This window comes from Pogona vitticeps, chromosome 3 (genome assembly GCF_051106095.1).
Source record: "Pogona vitticeps strain Pit_001003342236 chromosome 3, PviZW2.1, whole genome shotgun sequence".
In the NCBI taxonomy this organism is placed as follows: Eukaryota; Metazoa; Chordata; class Lepidosauria; order Squamata; family Agamidae; genus Pogona; species Pogona vitticeps.
In genome coordinates, this window is record NC_135785.1 from 108,064,779 (window position 1) to 108,083,872 (window position 19,094).

Consider the following 19,094-nt stretch of genomic DNA (forward strand, 5'->3'; position numbering starts at 1 on the left):
TGTGGAAAATAACTTGCAGCAATATAGCTCTACAGCAGATGATTAAACCAATCATTAGTTCATCTAGGTAAAGGGCTTAGGAATCAAGAGCACATAAATCCTAGGTGGCCTTTTAAGTCCATTCATGCCTTATTGCAGGGGTATTGAAGGTGTGATTCTCCAAATGTTTTTGAACTATGGTTACCATCATCCATAGCCACTGGAAGACCTGCTGTGGTTGATGGGAATTGGAATAAAACAACAACTTTTTTTAAAAAAAATTTAAAACAAGACCAAAACATTAAAAAGGACATTAAAGCATCAACTGTAGGCCATCTAAGCATGTTATATATTAAAAGCCTGTCTAAAAATAAAGACTAGTTGCCTGATGGATAGGACAGGAGGGAAAGAGCAAGCCTAGACTCATGGAGGACAGCATTCCATAATGTAGGGGCAGCCATCGAGAAAGCCCTCCCTCAGGTCCCCATCAAACATACTTGGAAAGTTGATGGGACAGAGAAGAGAGGGGTCCCTGAAGATCCTAAGACCCATAGAAGGTTACATAGAGAAGTATGGTCTGTCAGATAGGGCAGTAACCTTCAATAACTGTTTGGCCTCTTGGAGGGTGTGGTAATATAGCGCTAACTTCATCTTCAGGTTTAGATGAGTTGGGTGAATTAGAGTGATACAATACAATAAATTGTTATCCACTGAACTTCCTCTTCCTTTGATCTAATCAGATAGGGTAGCAAGAATCCAAAGACTATAAAAATTGGTGGTGTGTGAAAATGATGCACGTTGTACACAAAACCGTGCGACTTTCCCCTTTGGCATTCTGCTCCAAATATATATGTACTGTATATAAAAGCTAGGAGCAGATCTGAAGAAAGCGTTGAATAAATAAACTCCCAGCAGTTCTGCAGTGAAACCTATAGGTGTCGCTCATCTTCATTGTTTTTTTAAAAAACAAAAGAAAGCAAACTTCTCAAGGAATTGAAATTTTTAGGCCACTGGCCTGTTTTCTTTCCCAGCAGCTGATCTTTTGCATCCTACCCACAGGTCAGCAGTTCAACAGCAATGTTGAACTCTATCTGCCTTGTTAAAATAGAGGATCAGCGAAATTCCCACAATAGCTCATGTCACTGTGTTAACTGCTGGCAAATAACAGCTTTTGAGCAGCTTTGATTGATTAGAATGCTTTGGAAAAGCTCTTATTTAGAAAGGTTCCTTCCAAGGCTGTGAAAAACTAAGAGACACTTCAAGTAACTTGATAAACTGAACATTGGCCTGGACAGAAGAGTCTGCACTGCAATAAGAGCAATGTTGTGTAAGAGGCTGGACAGAAGATACAGAGCACCAGAGGGCAAATTAACTTTTCAGCAGCCCCACATATGTTTCTCTGAAAAGATTATTCAGTCACATGAATAAAAGGCTTTAAATCAATTCCCGCACATTAAAAGTAGCCACCATTTTTTAATCTGGTCTTTCCAGCGTAGAATGAAGAAGAAGGCTGCATCTCTGACTTTCTCTCCTACTGGCTACTCTGACTATGTGTAGCCCAGCACATCTCAACTTTCTCTATTTGGTTTCTTGAATTTCTCTACCAGGCCAGAAGGATTACATGGAAGAAGGCAAAAGCAGCTCACATCTATAAGACTAGACTAGATACTTGTTTGTGACTTACTTACACATTGCAGTTTCCAAAGGGGTAGCCATGTTAGTCTATGTCAGCATATATCACAAAAACAAAACAAAAATGAAAGCATTGTGGCATCTTTAAGTCCATTAGTTTTAAATCTGTTCATCTTCTGTTTTCTTTGTGTGATAACCTAAAATAATCTCACAAGGCTGGGACCAATTTTCCATCTTGCTTCCCAGAGTCCCTGCCTATAAAGCCACCTGAATGCAAAATGTTTACTCTCCAGACTCTTCAAATAGGGTTCGGGAGGACTCCTGTCTAGAATCTGGAAAGCTAGTGCCCATCAGTATGGACAATACTGGAGTCGGGGCACCAGTTTTCTCGATCAATTTAAGATGTCTTCCTATGCTCCTTTATCATAAGGAAAAGCAATTTTCAGATTTCTTCTCATGAGCAAAATACTCAGTGATGCATGTATTTTGTGCTCGAGGAAACCAAATTCTTTTGTTAAAAGATCCAAATGCACTAAACAGGATTATGCTAAATAAATCTGCAATTCTGTATGAGGTCATGCTTCCTTGCTAAGGGTGTGTGGATACCATGAATAACAATAACACAACCAATGTTGCTCTTGTTTAGTGGTTAAGTCATGTCCAGCTCTTTGTGACCCCATGGACCAGAGCACACCAGGCCCTCCTGTCTTCCACCACCTCCTGGAGTTGGGTCAAATTCATATTGGTTGCTTCGATGACACTTGTCCAACCATCTCGTCCTCTGTCGTCCCCTTCTCCTCTTGCCTTTCACAACATCAGGGTCTTTTCCAGGGAGTCTTCTCTTCTCAAGGGATGGCCAAAGTATTGGAGCCTCAGCTTCAGGATCTGTCCTTCCAGTGAGCACTCAGAGTTGATTTCCTTCAGAATTGACAGGTTTGATCTCCTTGCAGTTCAGGGGACTCTTAAGAGTCTCCTCCAGCACCAAAATTCAAAAGCATCAATTCTTTGGCGATCAGCTTTCTTCACGGTCCAGCTCTCACTTCCATACATTGCTACTGGAAAAACTGTTGCTTTGACTATGCGGACCTTTGTCGGCAAGGTGATGTCTCTGCTTTTTAAGATGCTATCTAGGTTTGTCATTGTTTTCCTCCCAAGAAGCAGGTGTCTTTTAATTTCGTAGCTGCTGTCACCATCTGCAGTGATCATTGAGCCCAGGAAAGTAAAATCTGTCACTGCCTCCATATCTTCCCTTTCTATTTGCCAGGAGGTGAGGGGACCAGTGGCCATGATCTTAGTTTTTTTGATGTTGAACTTTAGACCAGTTTTTGTGCTCTTACCCTCATTACAAGGTTCTTTAATTCCTCCTCACTTTCTGCCATCAGAGTGGTATCATCTGCATATCTGAGGTTGTTGATATTTCTTCCAGCAATTTTAATTCCAGTTTGTAACCAATGTACTTTAACCCAAATAGTAGCCTAGTTGGCTTAATTGGCATCTCCATATTTTAAAGCATTTGTACATCTTTCTATTTGCCCAAATACTGGATGGGGCTAGATGAAAATGGGAAATAAAAGGCTCTGACCTGGGATGGGGGTACATAAAACTCAGTGCCATCAACTACTGCTTGACATTCAATATGCATTCAAATCTCTCATCAGTTTTCTTCCTTCCCTTCTTTTTCCCCCAACCCATGCCTGAGGAGCTGGACAGTTTATCCTTTGCCCAGCTCTTGCCCTTCCTTAAATCTATCCTGCCTCATCAGGATCCTGTTGCCTAACCTGTCAGTCACCTTGGATCCTCCGAAACAAAAATAGCTGCTCTGGATTTTTTTTTTAACCTCTGAAGTGCTGAAGTAAAATTCGGCACCTCTGAAAGCCCCAATTCAATCTGAACCCCACTTTGACTTTCTTACTTTGCTTTAGATCCATTCAGAAATGAGCAAATGCACACTGTGCTTCAAAGCACAGTGCTTAAGCCTGAAAACTTTACTTCGTTAATGAGCAAGGTGTCTCATATAGGTGCTGTAATTAGTTTACAGTTGAATTGATTTTATCTGCTGTTTTGTTGGGTTTTAGCTTCAGAGATAGTCCATCTTACAGTGTCAGCACTAATGGCTGAAAACTGAATTAATAGAGGGGAAAGATAATAATATAGAAGAAAGATGGCACATATGGAAAATCTTTTTCAAAAGAATTGGTGACTCTGACAAATAAGCTCACCACGGCATTGCAGCAAGTGTCACATGAGAAAACCTGCATGCACACAGAAGGGAAGTTATAAGAGCACTTCACATTGTTACTGTTGCTAGGAAACCACTCCCTTGGTATCCAAGTGCTCACTGTATCTGACTCACTTGTCTCTCTCTGAACTCCCATCTCATGGGGTGTAGCTGAGTGTACAAAAGAAAGAATTATTCTAATATTGAGGAGAAAACATTCCATACCTATTTGGAATCAAAACAAGTCACACAAACACATTTATTTATCTAATATTTCCAAGTAGACAGCAATAACCTATGATAATCAAGAGGAGTCAAATAGATAATTAACAATAAGCAAGTGGAAATCTGCTGCTCAACTTTGTATAAATAGTACAGAATGTCAAGGCAAAATTAAATGAGAGAAGGAAGGTATGGGGCAGGAGGGCGTCAACCAAAGAAGACTGAGCTTGTTCCTGAGATTGTCTTTTATATCCGTAATTTCAACAACAACACTGAACTAGCTATGTAAACAACTGCTGTTGAAATGCCCTCAAAGGAGTCGTGCTTGAGAGCTGTTTTGTGAATCTTAAAAACCTGTTTTGGGGACAAGGCAGTAATCCCGACATCTGAAATAGAAGGCGATGGTCACAATCCTATGAGAGTGCCTGAAATTTGGAAGCTAGATTTTTAAGAATGGATAATTACACTTTTCTAAGAAGTCGCCGTGTTGATGTGTTTCAGCTCTTATAACAAAAGCAAAGACAAAAGTAATGTGGCAAAATTAAGATTAAGAAGTTTATCTCAATGTACACTTTTGTGAATTACAATTCACTTCTTCAGACATACATCGCACACAGTATTTAGGCCGCTGATTTACACATGCAGACCAGAATCCTTCAGCAGAAGGATTTCCACCAGAGTAATGCCATTGATATAAATTTCAGTGATCAAATTGCCACAAGTTAAGAATTTGACATAAATTTCCTGCAATACATCAGTCATGTGATTTGGTGTGCAATAGGAAGTGCCTATACTAACTTCTTAACTTGCAACAACAATTCAAGATTGTACCAATGTCGTTCTGTCAGGAGAAGTATAGGATTCTGGCTACCTAGGCATGGGGGTTGGGAAATGAGAAATAGATACAGGTAATGAACTTTCACAGCAATGACAGCATTGCTAACATGATAATGAAATCACAGCCCAGGTAGCAAAAAGCTGAAACATGACCTAAGGATGGGTTGATGCAATTAAACTGCTAGACCAAAGGATTATGGACGCTGCCATCACTTTGAGGTTGTCCTACCAAGTATGGATATTGGTCCTGAGTATAATGTACGTGAACAAGAAAGGTGTTCACTTTCTGTTCCATTGTAATTGTTAATTTAAGTAATATAACTTTAACTTTATCTTATAGCTGATGAACTAATTATGGGTAATGGGAGATCCAATTCTGGATAGCCGTTTTGTTCAAATATTCCCAACTGGGAGGTTACATACTGGGTCTTAGTCCTATTCAAGTGTGTGTGTTTGTGCATGGGTGTACAACATTATGGGTAATAACTAAGAATAGCACCATAAGTGGGTTTTTTTTCATGAAAAGGAAAAGGTGGTATTAGAAAGGTATAGCAAGTAAAATAATACTCATTTAAGAATACAGATAAAACTAATTAAAATGGAATTATTGGGAACTCAAACAAGCATAGGAGAGTATCAAACTTAGGAGAAACCCCCGGAGCTGGTATTGCTGCAGAAAGTGGTGGTGGTGGTGGTGGGGAAACACCACACAGGAAAAGGGGAAACACTCAGGCTGATGAGTCACTGTTATTTTGAGAATTCTTGAATTATTTTCAGATTTTTAAAATCAAGACTGATAGCAGTGATCATGGCTTAAAAACAGATCAATTTGTTAGTCATAGACACATTAGAAGCCCCAACAGGAAATTTTAACCTTATCGGTACTATGTCTGAGGGTGAAAGAATCACAGCTGGCTCTGTCTAGAATCTGAGCAGCTTTTCCTTTAAAAAAAGAACTACAGCCTTTGGATTCAGGAAGGATTGAAATGTCATCTGTCACACAAAACTAGACAGAGAAACTCATGTCAGTCCAGGTCGAACTTTGGTGGGTTGGGCTGATGTGAGCTATAGACCAAGAACATCTGAAGGACCATATATTCCCCAAACCTGGTATAGGACTTAAGAAAAATGCACACAGGTCAGGTATGGATAAGACCATTGCAGCAGATGGGTATGCTTGAAAAATGCTTTAGGTTTTATTCCCTGGCTCTGGCTTGCCATACCACATGGCTACAGTAGCTGGGTTTTTCCCAGATTCTGGGCACATACAACTGGATTCTCCTTCCAGTTCTTATAATCAGTAGGCACAGAAGCAACCCTTTCTTGACCTGTCACTCTGACTTTCAGAGGACCCATAGATGCTCTCGGCATTTGCTTTTAAAATCTAAAAGAGTGGGATCCTGCTAGCCTAGCAACAGTACTATTCCTATTTCTGCAGTTCAATGAAATGTTAGAAACTGAGCATCTGCAGCAGGAAGCCCAGTAGAGCCTGTGTACAGTATGTAACCCGGATCTTCTAATTCATCTGGGGAGCAATACAGGTTATAGAGTGTGTTGGGTGTGATGATAGAGAAACAAACAGAATGAAACAACTATAATAATCATGTGTCGTCAAGCCATTTCTGACATATGGCAACCCTTTTCAGGGTTGTCCAGGTAGAGAGTACTCAGAAATAGTTTACCATTCCCCTCTTCTGGGGGCACCCTGGAATTTGCAGCTTGATCAAGACCACATAAGCTGGTTCTACTTGCAGGAGGCTCAGAGGGGAATCAAACTCCCAACCTCTGGCTCTGCAGCCAGATATCTGAATCCAGCCAGTTAAACCAAGACCAACTAGAGAGATGCAGCTATAAGACAAAAATAAGGGTTAACTGAAGATTCAGTCATCTGTTAGGAACCACAATATTGAGTTTACAAAGCAAAGTGAATGCTTTATATACTCCCCCATAGCTCTTAAAGCACTCTTTGGGTGGTTTACCTTTTAGTTTTGCAGGCTACACTCCCCTCCCTACAAGCTGGGTACTCAGTTTATCAACCTTAGAAGAATAGAAGGCTGAGTGAACCTTGAGCTGGCTTGATAGGATTAAATCCAGGTTGTGATCAGAGTTTTGGCTGCAGTACTGCATTTTAACTACAGCATCATACTGTTCCGCAAACAAGAAGTGAGCAGAGCTATTGAGAACAGGGCATTTGGGGATCATTCGTTCACAGGGTCACCATACGTTGGAGGCAACTTGGAAGGAACTAACCACAATAACAGGATGATACAAGTTTGGTGAAATCAGAGAATCTGAAATGTTACATTCAAGTCAGAAGCATGTAATTCCTATTCCTGCAATTATTGCCATTTTGGGCTGGTCTTCCTGCAATTTGTACTGGTAGTAATAGATGCTATCAGAAAATGAAACAAGAAATTGAAACAATGTGTACCCCCCAGATATTTGGGGCTAATGGGACACATACCTTTACAGTGCCTAAATTCTATTTTGTAAAAGAGGCAGAACATCTTCAGAAAGGAATACAACATTTTTCCATTAATAACGCTAAAGCACTACCAAAGGCATTAATATGGTATACTATGCAGTGATATTTAAAAGGTGACACATGGCTAAATTAATCATAGTCAGGAAAAGAAGTATTATGGCCTGAGAATTAATGACTGAATGAATTTTTTACCTGAGAAATAAGCTTAAAAAGCAGGTAGCAACAGACTATGCATGAGCCGTGTGGACAAGAAATAAAAATCTGATATATTACAAGTAAATAAAATGAACACAGCACTAGATTATTGGGTCAAACATACTATAAATTCAGGTATAAGAATTCCTAACTACTGTCTAGGTAATTGCATTACAATAGATGCAACACATTTTACAAGAGAGACTCTACAGTGACTAGGTTCATTACAGGGAAGGAATAACCATTAATGTAGATATTTCATCAAGGAATCTCCTGAGATTTTCTTCATGGGGAAGATAGGAAAAGATCATATTTTATCCCTTTTCATCACATTCCCTCCCAAACCTTGGACAGTTACTTTTTAAAAGTAGTCTGTTACATTAACTCATTATACATATCTGAACATACAATTTTTGTGTCACTGTTACACTCATTGTTTTAGTTCCTTTGGAGAGGGGGGGGATCCCTTTAAAAAGATTCTGAGAATAGCAAAAACAAAACAAATTTTTCCCATGAAAATCTCCAGAGTAAATATTTCAGCTCCCAACCTAGAGCAAGAAAAAGTATCACATAAATAGTGCTAATTCATGAAAAAAACTGCTGTCATGGTCTCATGACCCCCATAAGCAATGTGTAGAAGTAACTTTGTTCCTCATTAAATCTTACTTCTGAGTTCTACTTTCACCCATTCCCAGTCTAACCCTGTCAGCAACCCACTACATGCCCTTTTGATAGAAACCTGTGTTGACTTTCAGAGTTTCCACTGCATTTTATAGACACTTGCAGTGTGTGAGATATTAACAGGGACACAATTACTGCTAACATTGTATAGCTTCTTCCCAAGAGTTACTCCATGCCTAATTCTACTATCAGTTCTTCTGTCTAAACAAAGAAGCATCACAATCAGTTTAGTAGGCAGCAAACATTTCACGAAGGAAGGAAGATGAGGTAGGTTAACTTTCAGATTAGACCCAAGAGATTTTGAACAGAAAATCCCCTGCTTATAGTCTCTCGAGCATAAAATTCACTGTAAAATATTTTCCAACTCTGGGAAATCCCACACAGGCCTCAAAAAAAGGAACTCTCCTTTTCTTGTTGTTGTTTTTGTCAATTCCCCTGTTTACCTTAGAAAGTCCCTAATGTTCATTTTTCATTAATTGTTAAGGAGAGAAACCCAAACTGCTAATGCATGTGAACAGCACATCACAGGCAAAGGATTTCTTTTCAGAAACCAGAAGGCCAAGCTGTATCTGGGAAAGCCCCCCATTTAATGCCACTTTAATACCACAGTGATATTAGGCAAACCGCTTTCTCTTTCATGCTCTGTCTTCATAGATTGTGTGGGGGAAAACAATATGGACCTGTTTTAACAGGGCTGTTGCAATTACTCAGATAATACAAACAAAGAGCTTTGAACATGATGGCTGTAATCCTGTTGCTTAGCATAGTCACAACTAGAGCAGGGTAATTGAATCAATGGGGATTTGGTCAATTGACTCCTCCATAAGTTACATTGAAACTATGCTAAGCAACAGGATCTCAGCCTCTATGTACAATAGAAATGCAACCATCACCATTACAAGAAAGCTACACAGAAATAGGAATATTGCACCTAAAATACCTTGAGTGCATTTATCTATCCCTCCCACCCACCCAGGTGATTCAGAAATATTTTAAACTATCTAACAAAATCCTCCAGACTATCAGTCAGCAAGATTTTGGGACAACCTACAGAACAAACTATAAAATTCTACTGAACTATTTTTGGAAGATCAGGATTGTACAACATAATTCACTGAACTGTGAGCACAGAGTTCTCCCAAACACCCTTGTTTACCTAATAACAAAACACACACACACACACACACACACACACAAAAGCAGCACACCAAGTGCACATAATCTGAGGCAAACCTGCATTGTAACACTTAACTTTGGAAAACTCCAGACAGTAATTTGTGGGAGCATAAGCAGTGTAACCATTGAAAAGATAATCCCATCATCTAGCATAAAGGGACTGTATTTGGGAATCTGCTGAGAATCCATTTTCCATCACTTAAAGGGTTCATCTTAAAGTAGCACAATACTGACTGTTGCTATGGTCCAGTTATAGGGAAGGAGTCTCACTCCAGCTTCCTCCATAGGCATGACAGCCCAGAACTAATATGAGAATTCCATGTGTCAATAACTAACATAACCATAGCAACATCAATTCACTTGTTTTGATTCATAGTATTAAAATAGAAAAGCATTGTCAATGCTCGCTAGGATTGGAGATTAAATAACTGATTTACAGGTCCAAAGGACCCTCATTTCCAAGGCACAGGAACAATTATTGTAACAAGAAGCCTCCTCTTGACACTATCTTTTGCATTCATGAACATCAACTGCAAAACCTGCAATTTTAGCACCAGGACAGAGAGATATGTAGTGGTGGTGGTTGTTTTCCACAAACCAGTAGGTGGGATGGATGGATCCACCTTATCCAGTCCATTTCAGTTTTACATGTGTACTTTCATGTGTCAACTCTGTCCCATAGCTGCGTTGTGTTATTGTGTATGCGTTTCCCCCGAAATTTTGTATTTTAATATTTATCTTACCATGAAATACACATTTTTGTAGATTGCACAATATGCATTTATGTATGTATACATTTTATCCTAAAACACCCATCTGTATTTTCGTTTTGGGTCTGTTTCTCAAGTCGCAAATTATATTTCAGAATTTGGGAAAACTGCAGCCCTCCCTCCCAACACAGAATGAACAAAATTCCTGAGTATTCCTAAACCTGTCTGATGAGGAGGTAAAACCTATCTTTGAAAAAATAGCAGGTCAGAGTATCCCCTGTAATCTCACACAAACAGATCATCGTTATGTCCACATGGGGCTTCTCTTTGAGATAAGCTGGCTGCTCGTGGGATTGAGTTGCCATGGGCACATTGCTTCCAATACCTGCCGTTGTGATCTAATAAAGGACTACATTCTGGAAGCCCTCCTGGGGCCTATTATGAACTTAAGAGAAGTGAATTCCCATTTCAAGAAAAGGACTGGGGCACCAATCCTGAAGTGTCAGAACACACATGACCGTCGCTATGGGAATGCAACCCAGAAAGTCTCCCCGTGGCAGCATGTTCTCAGAATGGTTTGTAAAACGAGTTATTGTGTGAAGATGAGTTGTCACCGCTCCAAAAACCTGCTCCTCACTTCTGGTTGCTGATAAGTACACCTAAATTCTCCTGAACAATTGGGGGAATCTCCTGCCACAGGAAGCTATTTTCTACAGCATGCTCTGTATCAGCTCTGAAATGTATTGTACTAATGAAGAGAGATTTCTTTTTTAAGAGGGGGGGGAGTCCTTGCACCTGTAAGAGTATTCAGTCATTCTCTCCACAGACACACCCAGTAGGTTCAGAGAGGAGCACCCAGCCTCTCCCCTGTTCTGTCATCCCTTTCAGCATGTGGAAGCAACCTTTCTGCATCTTCTGTGTGAGTGCAGGAACATCTGTGCTGCCGACACATCACTTCCAAATGTAGAAAGTGATAACAGAAAGGGAGGGGGCAGACATTCCATTCTAGGTTTGGTGTGTTCATATTGGAGGCAACAACTGAACAGACGATAACCCAATGTTGTGTAGGGTTAGAGGGATGGATTAAGGCTCGGGAAATCTGGATTTGAATCCCCACTCAGCCATGGAAACTCCCTCAGAGGTGGAACTGGTAAAACCACTCCTTAAATGTCTCACTTACCTTGAAGGCCCTATTAATAATAACTGCATAGTGTCAAGTCAGTTCTGACTTATGGTGACCCTTTTCAGGGCTTTCTAAGCAGAAAGTGCTCAGAAGTGCTTTACCATTGGTTTCTACTGGGGGCATTGGACTCCCAGATTTCAGCTCTGCAGCCAGATCCTTAGGGTCACTATAAGTCAGTTCTGACTTAATGACACACAACACAACAAATGAATGCTCCTATTAGTTATGGATACTGCTGGGCAGTATTTAAATAAAACTGAGGTGGCCATCTGTGAAATAAAACAAGAAAATACTAGAAGGAAGAAAACAAATTGAGGAGGCATTGTATGAGCCTCCTCCTCAAGTGCATTTACACAGCTCAGTCACAGGAGATTGATACCAGTTTGATATCATATTAACTCAAAAATGAAGCTGGAAGTAAGTAGTTATACTGAGGAACCTGGAAATGTTACTTTTAAAAGACATTTTAGGGAATGTTTGAAGCATTTTGACAGGAATGTTTACATTTTATATCATTCTGTTGACAGAAAGGGACGTGATGACAGACCTAAGTGGCAAGGGAAGTATTTCTTTGGTTTTGTCCTTTCTATTTTTACCAGTTTCCAATATGCAAGATCAGAATCCGCCACTAGAAGAAAGAAAGAAAGTATTTATGTGCATTTTCCTGGCAGTAACATCTTACTGCCCAAAACTATGAGTACCACACCCTAATCTTCTGAGTTCTGTTACTGCCATGCCTTCATCCTTTTGAATATCCATATTTTCAATAGGTTCCTGTGCATTTAGGAATAGTTAGTTTACCCTAATATCCATTAGGATCTTTCAGCCTTCCTGTTACAAAACTATTAAAGAAAGCAAATGAAAAGGGAGGATGGGTCCACAAGCATTCAAAAAGAAAAAGCACCTGGCTCCAACCGATACCTTTCTGTTGTCTTTCCGGTTCCCCCTTCCCACAAAAATTCTTCACAAAAATGAGAGATGAAGTACCCAGTAAAGAAGGGCTATTGGGAAGATTTAGCATATTTTGCTGCCAGCTAAGTTTACCAGGTCTCAGGAATTAGGAAAATTCTCAGGGAGTTGCAATGCTTCCTCATTTCTCCAGAGAGAAAGATAAACCTCAAGGCAAGTAGCACTGATGAAAAAGAAAAGTGGATTTTTTTCATATCAGTATGTGTTTAAACCAGGACACCCAGGCCTGCTCATTCCCAGCCAAGTGCCAAGACTCATGGATATAGTGTGAAGGTATTTTTGTGCATGATGTGCTTGCTCAACATCCATGCGCCAAATAACCTAGGCATAAGGGAAGGTTTGTGCAAGAAAACCAGAGAGCACATGCACTTCTGCCCATTGTACTGCTTGGAGCATGGAAGGGAGGGGAATGCCAGCATCATGACTTGTGAGCCTTCTTGCTCCGTAGAGCAGTGCATAGGTGCATGCCCAAGAAATAAACCAACAACCTTAGTTAAATCATAGCAGCGTCAGTGACATAGATCTTAAACAACCTCATAGATTGTGCATCTGTTCTACATGAGCTATTGATGGCAGCCCTAATGGGAATGGTGGTGTCTGCTGGAGCTGCTAGGAGCATTTTACCAAAAAATAAAAATAAAAATGCTTTTCCTTTGGCTCCAGCCCATCACATTATCTGATTTGCCTGGGTTTCATCCAGATTCTGCACACTTTCGCCTGAATCTCCCTGTCCCTATTTCCCAAATCAGCAGGCCCAGAAGTAATGTCAGCTGCCCTCCAAAATTGTCCTTGTCTTGCTTCTGTGACATCACAAAGAACTGGTCAGCAGGATCACAAGATACTTCCCTGTGATATCCCAGTCATCTGCCCACACACACACACACACACATATCATCTTACATTTTTGGAATGGGATGCAGATAACTTAGCAACCCAAACTTGCAGTCATGAGACTGAATGGCAACGATCTGCTGTCATTGACCTCCAGTGGGAAAAGAAACTAGAAGCATTATTTCCCTGAAGGAGGGGAGACCTGCCAACAGTCCTAATAGCCTTTTGCCTGAATCTACAGATAATCATGTACTGTAGTATAGGAGGATATTGTGCAGGACATGACAGACCTTCCAGCTTTTCACCCATCAAACAGATGGTTGAGACAAGGCTAGGGGCTCATGTCCACCGCTCCGTCTTGCCCGGTGATTTTCGACTCCTTTCAGCCTGTAACGCCTGATTCTGTGGCCAAGGTTCTTGATCACTGTTGAGCCACCACATCCTCCCTTGACCCTTGCCCGGCCTGGCTAATCAAAGCAGCCAGGCCTATAACAACAAAATGGGCCATGGCAATAATTAATGGGTCTTTCCTTGAGGGCAGGGTCCCTCCTGCCCTCAAGGAAACACTCATTAGGCCCATTAGAAAGAAACCTAGTTTGGCGGCAGACAAAATTGGCAACTACAGGCCCATCGCCAATGTTTCTTTCATTAGCAAAGTGGTGGAGAGGGTGGTGGCTGATCAGCTTCAGGCTCTCTTGGATGAAACAGATGCCCTGGATCCATTTCAGTCAGGCTTCAGGCCGCGCCCCGGTACAGAGACGACATTGGTCACCCTGTACGATGACCTGTTGAGGGAGGCTGACAGGGGTAAAATGTCTCTGTTGGTCCTCCTCGACATCTCGGCAGCCTTTGATACCATTGACCGCGGTATCCTCCTGGGGAGGCTCTCTGAGTTGGGAATTGGTGGCCTGGCACTGGCCTGGCTCCGTTCCTTCTTGGAGGACCATCCCCAGAGAGTACAGCTTGGGGAGAATGTCTCAGCCCCGTGGAGTCTCAATTGTGGGGTTCCACAGGGGTCGATTATCTCCCCAATGCTGTTTAATATCTATATGAGGCCGCTGGGTGGGGTCATCAGGGGGTGTGGGGCATCATGTCATCAGTATGCTGATGACACCCAGCTCTACATCTCCTTTTCACCAACTGCAGGTGACACCGTCCTGTCCCTCCAGCGCTGCCTGGGGACCGTACTGCAATGGATGCAGGAAAATTGGCTAAGGCTGAACCTGGACAAGACGGAGGTGGTGAGGGTGGGTGCTCCCACCATTGGCGGGCTGGGTGACTCCCTCTCATTTGGGGGTGCCCCTTGCTACCAAGAGTGGGGTATGCAGTCTGGGGATCCATCTGGACCCGGTGCTCACCATGGAGACTCAGGTGGTGTCCGTGGTCCGCACCGCCTTTTTTCATCTCTGGCAGATAGCCCGGCTGCGACCCTATCTTGATGTGGGGGCGCTCACTACCTTGGTACACGCGCTTGTAATCTCAAGATTAGACCACTGCAATGCACTCTATGTGGGGCTGCCTTTGAGGTTGACGTGGAAACTCCAGGTGGTGCAGAAAATGCGGTAGCTAGACTCCTGATGGGAGCGAGAAAATTCCAACATATCTCTCCTATTCTGGCTGCATTGCATTGGCTGCCCATTCGGTTCTGCGTCGACTTCAAAGTTTTGATGCTCACGTATAAGGCCCTAAATGGTTTAGGACCTCGATATTTGGCGGAACGTTTACTCCCACCAAGTTCTACCTGTGTCACCCGCGCGAGCCAGGAGGTGAGGTTGAGGAGCCTGACGCCAAGGGAGGCCCGGAAGGAAAAAACAGGGAAACTGGGCCTTCTCGGCAGTGGGGCCTCGCCTCTGGAACAACATACCTCCAGAGATTCGCGTGGCTCCCTCGCTGGGTATTTTTAAGAAACAACTGAAAACATGGATGTTCAGGCAGGCCTTCCCCTCCAGTTAATATTTATTTTCCTCTCTCCTCCTTGTAGTTCATTTTTCATTTTTCCCATCTTGATGTTTTTTTAATATTGATTGTAATAATTCTTTTTTAATGCTGCTGTTATTATTTTATTATTGTATTATGATGCTGTAAGCCGCCTAGAGTGGTCATTTTACCAGATAGGTGGGATATAAATAAATAAATAAATGTTCTGAAAATGAAGTCACAAGATTTGAAAAACCTTGGTGTTCTTAGAATAAGGAAGGAAGAACGAAAGTCCTGTGACATTTCCACTTCTACTATAACTTCCCACTTACTCAAAAAAGTAGAATTTCATTCTATTAGATGCCATTTGTTCCACTTTGTAAACTCAAAAGTTTTCCCCTCCTGGCTGGAAACCACAGCAGCCTATTTCTGTCATTTCATTTTTGCTGCTGGAAATGGTTTCTTTAAAAGGAAAACTGGCTGGCTCTAAATTTCCAGAATTAGACTTCTTGTTATTTTCCTTAACCCCACTAGTCTCATTATTTACATCAATAATCTTTTGTCCTAAAATTACAATTTTTGCACATTTTAACATTTTGTACCAATTAAGACAAGATATTGTACTGCACCAAGTCATCAGAAGTAAAAATGTCTACATGAATGGCAGATGTGTCCTAGACTAAAACACACACATTTGTTTATGTACCACTAGAATTACCAAGCCAATGAAGCAGTGAGACCTTGAGTGAAATACAGACACACAAACTATTCAAATGTTCAAAACTCTGGCCTGGACAGTTCTTATCTTGATCGGATTTTATGACATTCCATTAATCTTCATTGGGAGTTCTACAAAACTTATACAGTAAATACAAACACAGTATTTCAGCTAAGAATTGCAGCTGGATAAAATGTGAATTGCTTACACTTGTTGCAGCATTTTCCAAACTTATTTTTCAAAGCAAAACCCTTGTATCTAGGTTTTGACATACAACAGAATGATCATAACAGCCGTTCAGTACATGACTATTTTGTTTTAAAGGGGAAGGTGGCAAGACTGATGACGAAAAACGCAGAGTGAAATAGCTGGAAGTCCATCTCCTGGGAAGGTCTGGATGGCAGAACCACCGTGTAATGCTGCTGTAAAGAAATGTAAAGTAAGTTTTTCATCTTGTGTACTTGCGGCTCCTTTGCCTATCTTTGTCTGTAGCTGAGAACTGTGGCTCAAAAACAAAACAAAACAAAAACAAAAACACCCCGATTTTAATTTTCACAGCATTCAAATGTATGTCCACAGGTGATCTAAAAGAAAAATCTAACAAGCACAGTGTTCCAAACGTTTGTTTTTCCATTTTGAAAATAGAAATATGAAGGGTGACAACTGGCACTTACTTAATCGTGTTTGCTCAGTTCCAGTGGAAGAAATGCATGTGCTTATGTAACAAATCTGGCAACGTTCATTGTGAAAGCTTATATGAATAATTACATGGGATGCCCGAAAGGACAATTTCTTCTTCAATAAACGTTTGTTGTGTCTACATTTGATAGTGTTATGCCAGTATTTTGGCCATACCCTATTTTCAGATATCTTGGATGGGCCTTTTGGAGGCAGAGAATCTCAGATGTGGACTAATCATAGTCTGCTTTGGGTCATACCATCCATTACAGATAACATATTGTCAGAACTTAAAATTCCCTGAATGCTGAAAGATATCTAATTGTCATGGTCCAAGCTTTCTTTGTTTCCCATAGTTTGCATATTAGCTCACTTTTGAGATTGGACATTGGAAAATAAACACAGGCTTAATTTGCTCAAGCATGAAACTCAGAAGGTATCACTTAGATCAGTGGTCCCATACCTTTTTAACTTCATGGATCAGTTGGGGAAGGCAGGGCACCCCTCTGCACTCGTGCATATGTGTGAAGGAGTGGACTCGTGCAGGGGCGCACACACTTACATGCATGCGTGAAGGAGTGGGTGCGCACTCACACAGGCGCAAAGGGAAGAACAGTGTTCAGGGGACACTTGTGCACACTCGCAAAGGGGTGAGGGGCACTTGCACACATGCACACACTCGCACCCTTGCGGAAAGGGGCTGTGCAGGGGGTGGAAGTGCATGCAGGGTGGGTAGGAGATCTGTCTCCGCGGCCCGGTCCAGCCCAGGCCACGGACCGTCACGGGGCCACGGACTGGGGGTTGGGGGCCCCTGATTTAGATGATAAATTAAAATGCTTTCAGGTTCTAATAATGTGCTATCAGTCTCCTATAACTTACACTCTCAAAATCAAAGGTGTCCCATCTTCAAAGTATACTAAGACTCAGTCTGATGGACAGTCAAGAAGAAGACTGTCAGTTTATTCAGTTTGTGACCAGAGACTCACTCTCAAGGAATGGAAGTAGAATCTTCAGCTTCTGCATAACATCTACAAGCCTTCGTCCAAAAAAGGAAAGAAAAGAATAAAAAAAAAATCTTTCCTATTATAATAATACACCAGAATCAAAGGAGCCACCAAGTGATAAGCACCAACTTGTATCCAAATGATCCAGATGTTCATTCATCAATTAACCAGAATCCCAACACAGATAAAATTTGTAAAACTTGGCTCCATTTTATTCAGCATTTTAACAATCATACAGATTCCTTCAGTGATCCCCCTGAGCTTCCATGCTGACCAGATGGAGAGATGTGTTAATTGTATGATATCATCTGTTCCTCTTAATGTGCAAGATATGTAATAACTGTTTCTGTGTGTTATGTTTTTAATTTTTTAAAAAATGAATTGGCTAAAACTTGAGATGTGCAATAAAAGAAATGAATTAAAACTTGTAGAGCTTATGTTTGCTGCTGCTGTCAGTGTGAGACATACAGAGGAGGGAAGGAGTCTATAAAAATAATGTTGCCACACATCTTTATGGAGATTTGAAAGGCAGTTGAAATAAGGCATGTGAAACTGAAAAACAGATCTTGCAGTGCCTTGAAGCAACATATTTATAAAGATAGATATAGGTAGAGATATATGTTGTGTGTGATGTACGCAGGCTGTGTGTGTGTGTGTGTGTGTGTGTGTGTGTGTGTGTGTGTGAGAGAGAGAGAGAGAGAGAGAGAGAGAGAGAGAGAACTTCCATGAATTTAAGAGAGTCCACTCCCTGAGATGCATGGTATATTACTTTTATAAATGAATGTAATTATATGCTGAAGTCATCCTTAAATGAGTAATTGTAAGAGGATGCTCCAGAACCCAGAGCATCATCACATTGCTGCTTACTTAAGGATGGCTCCAGAATGTCATTACGTTCATTTGTTTTTATAATAATTATAAAGCTCTGCATTACTAAAAGTCTCTCTGACTGAGATCTGCTTTACTACAGTGATGCCTAGGCCCAAGAAGCCATTCTACAGTCTTTTTTCCCCAAGGCAGCATTTTAGACATTTGAAAACTATTATTATATTTCCCCTTATATGTTCTTCCTCTCAGCAAAGCACACCCAGACACATCAGGTTTTTAAAAAAATAATAATGTGACATCCCAAACTCTAATCTGTTGCTGTTGCTCTCCTCAGAATCCTTTCCTATTTGTTGCTCTTCATCATCATCATGTGCCTCAAGTCAATTCTGACTTATGGTGACCCTTTTCAGAGTTTTCTAGGTATACTCAAAAGTATACCTTCCCTTCTTCTGGAAGCAGAAGGGACCGTGTAGTTTGCCCAAGGCCACATATACTGGCTCTACTCACAGGGGCCACAGTGTGGAATTGAACTTCCAACCTCTGGCTCCACAGCTAGATACCGTAACCACTGAGAGCAAAGAAAAATGGACATTTCACTCAAGTGTCATTTGTGGCAGCCTTGAAGGCTGGTTTTTATCTGCTTGTTTTTCAGAGGGTACCCTGCAACATCTTCCTGTTTTCTTTTTTCTATTTGCTTTGTTCCTTCTTTTAACCCTCTTATCTGCTATCACTGTGCATACTGCTATCATTACTCCATACTTACCCAACGTAATAAAAAGTCAATGTATCACAGGGTGGCTTATGTGCCCAGGTAGATCTGCTTTCTTTCTC

The 19,094-nt window shown here is 41.2% G+C and overlaps 1 protein-coding gene across 2 annotated transcripts in view; it reads left to right on the forward strand.

The window, feature by feature from the left end:
- RASGEF1A (RasGEF domain family member 1A) overlaps positions 1 to 19,094 on the forward strand; it is a 304,991-nt gene that overhangs the window by 180,213 nt on the left and 105,684 nt on the right. For both annotated transcript variants that reach the window (XM_020802292.3, XM_020802294.3), the window contains exon 2: positions 16,078 to 16,192. In XM_020802292.3, the coding sequence (XP_020657951.3) occupies positions 16,151 to 16,192 (42 nt within the window). In that variant the 5' untranslated portion in view covers positions 16,078 to 16,150. The remainder of the gene's footprint in view (positions 1 to 16,077; positions 16,193 to 19,094) is intronic.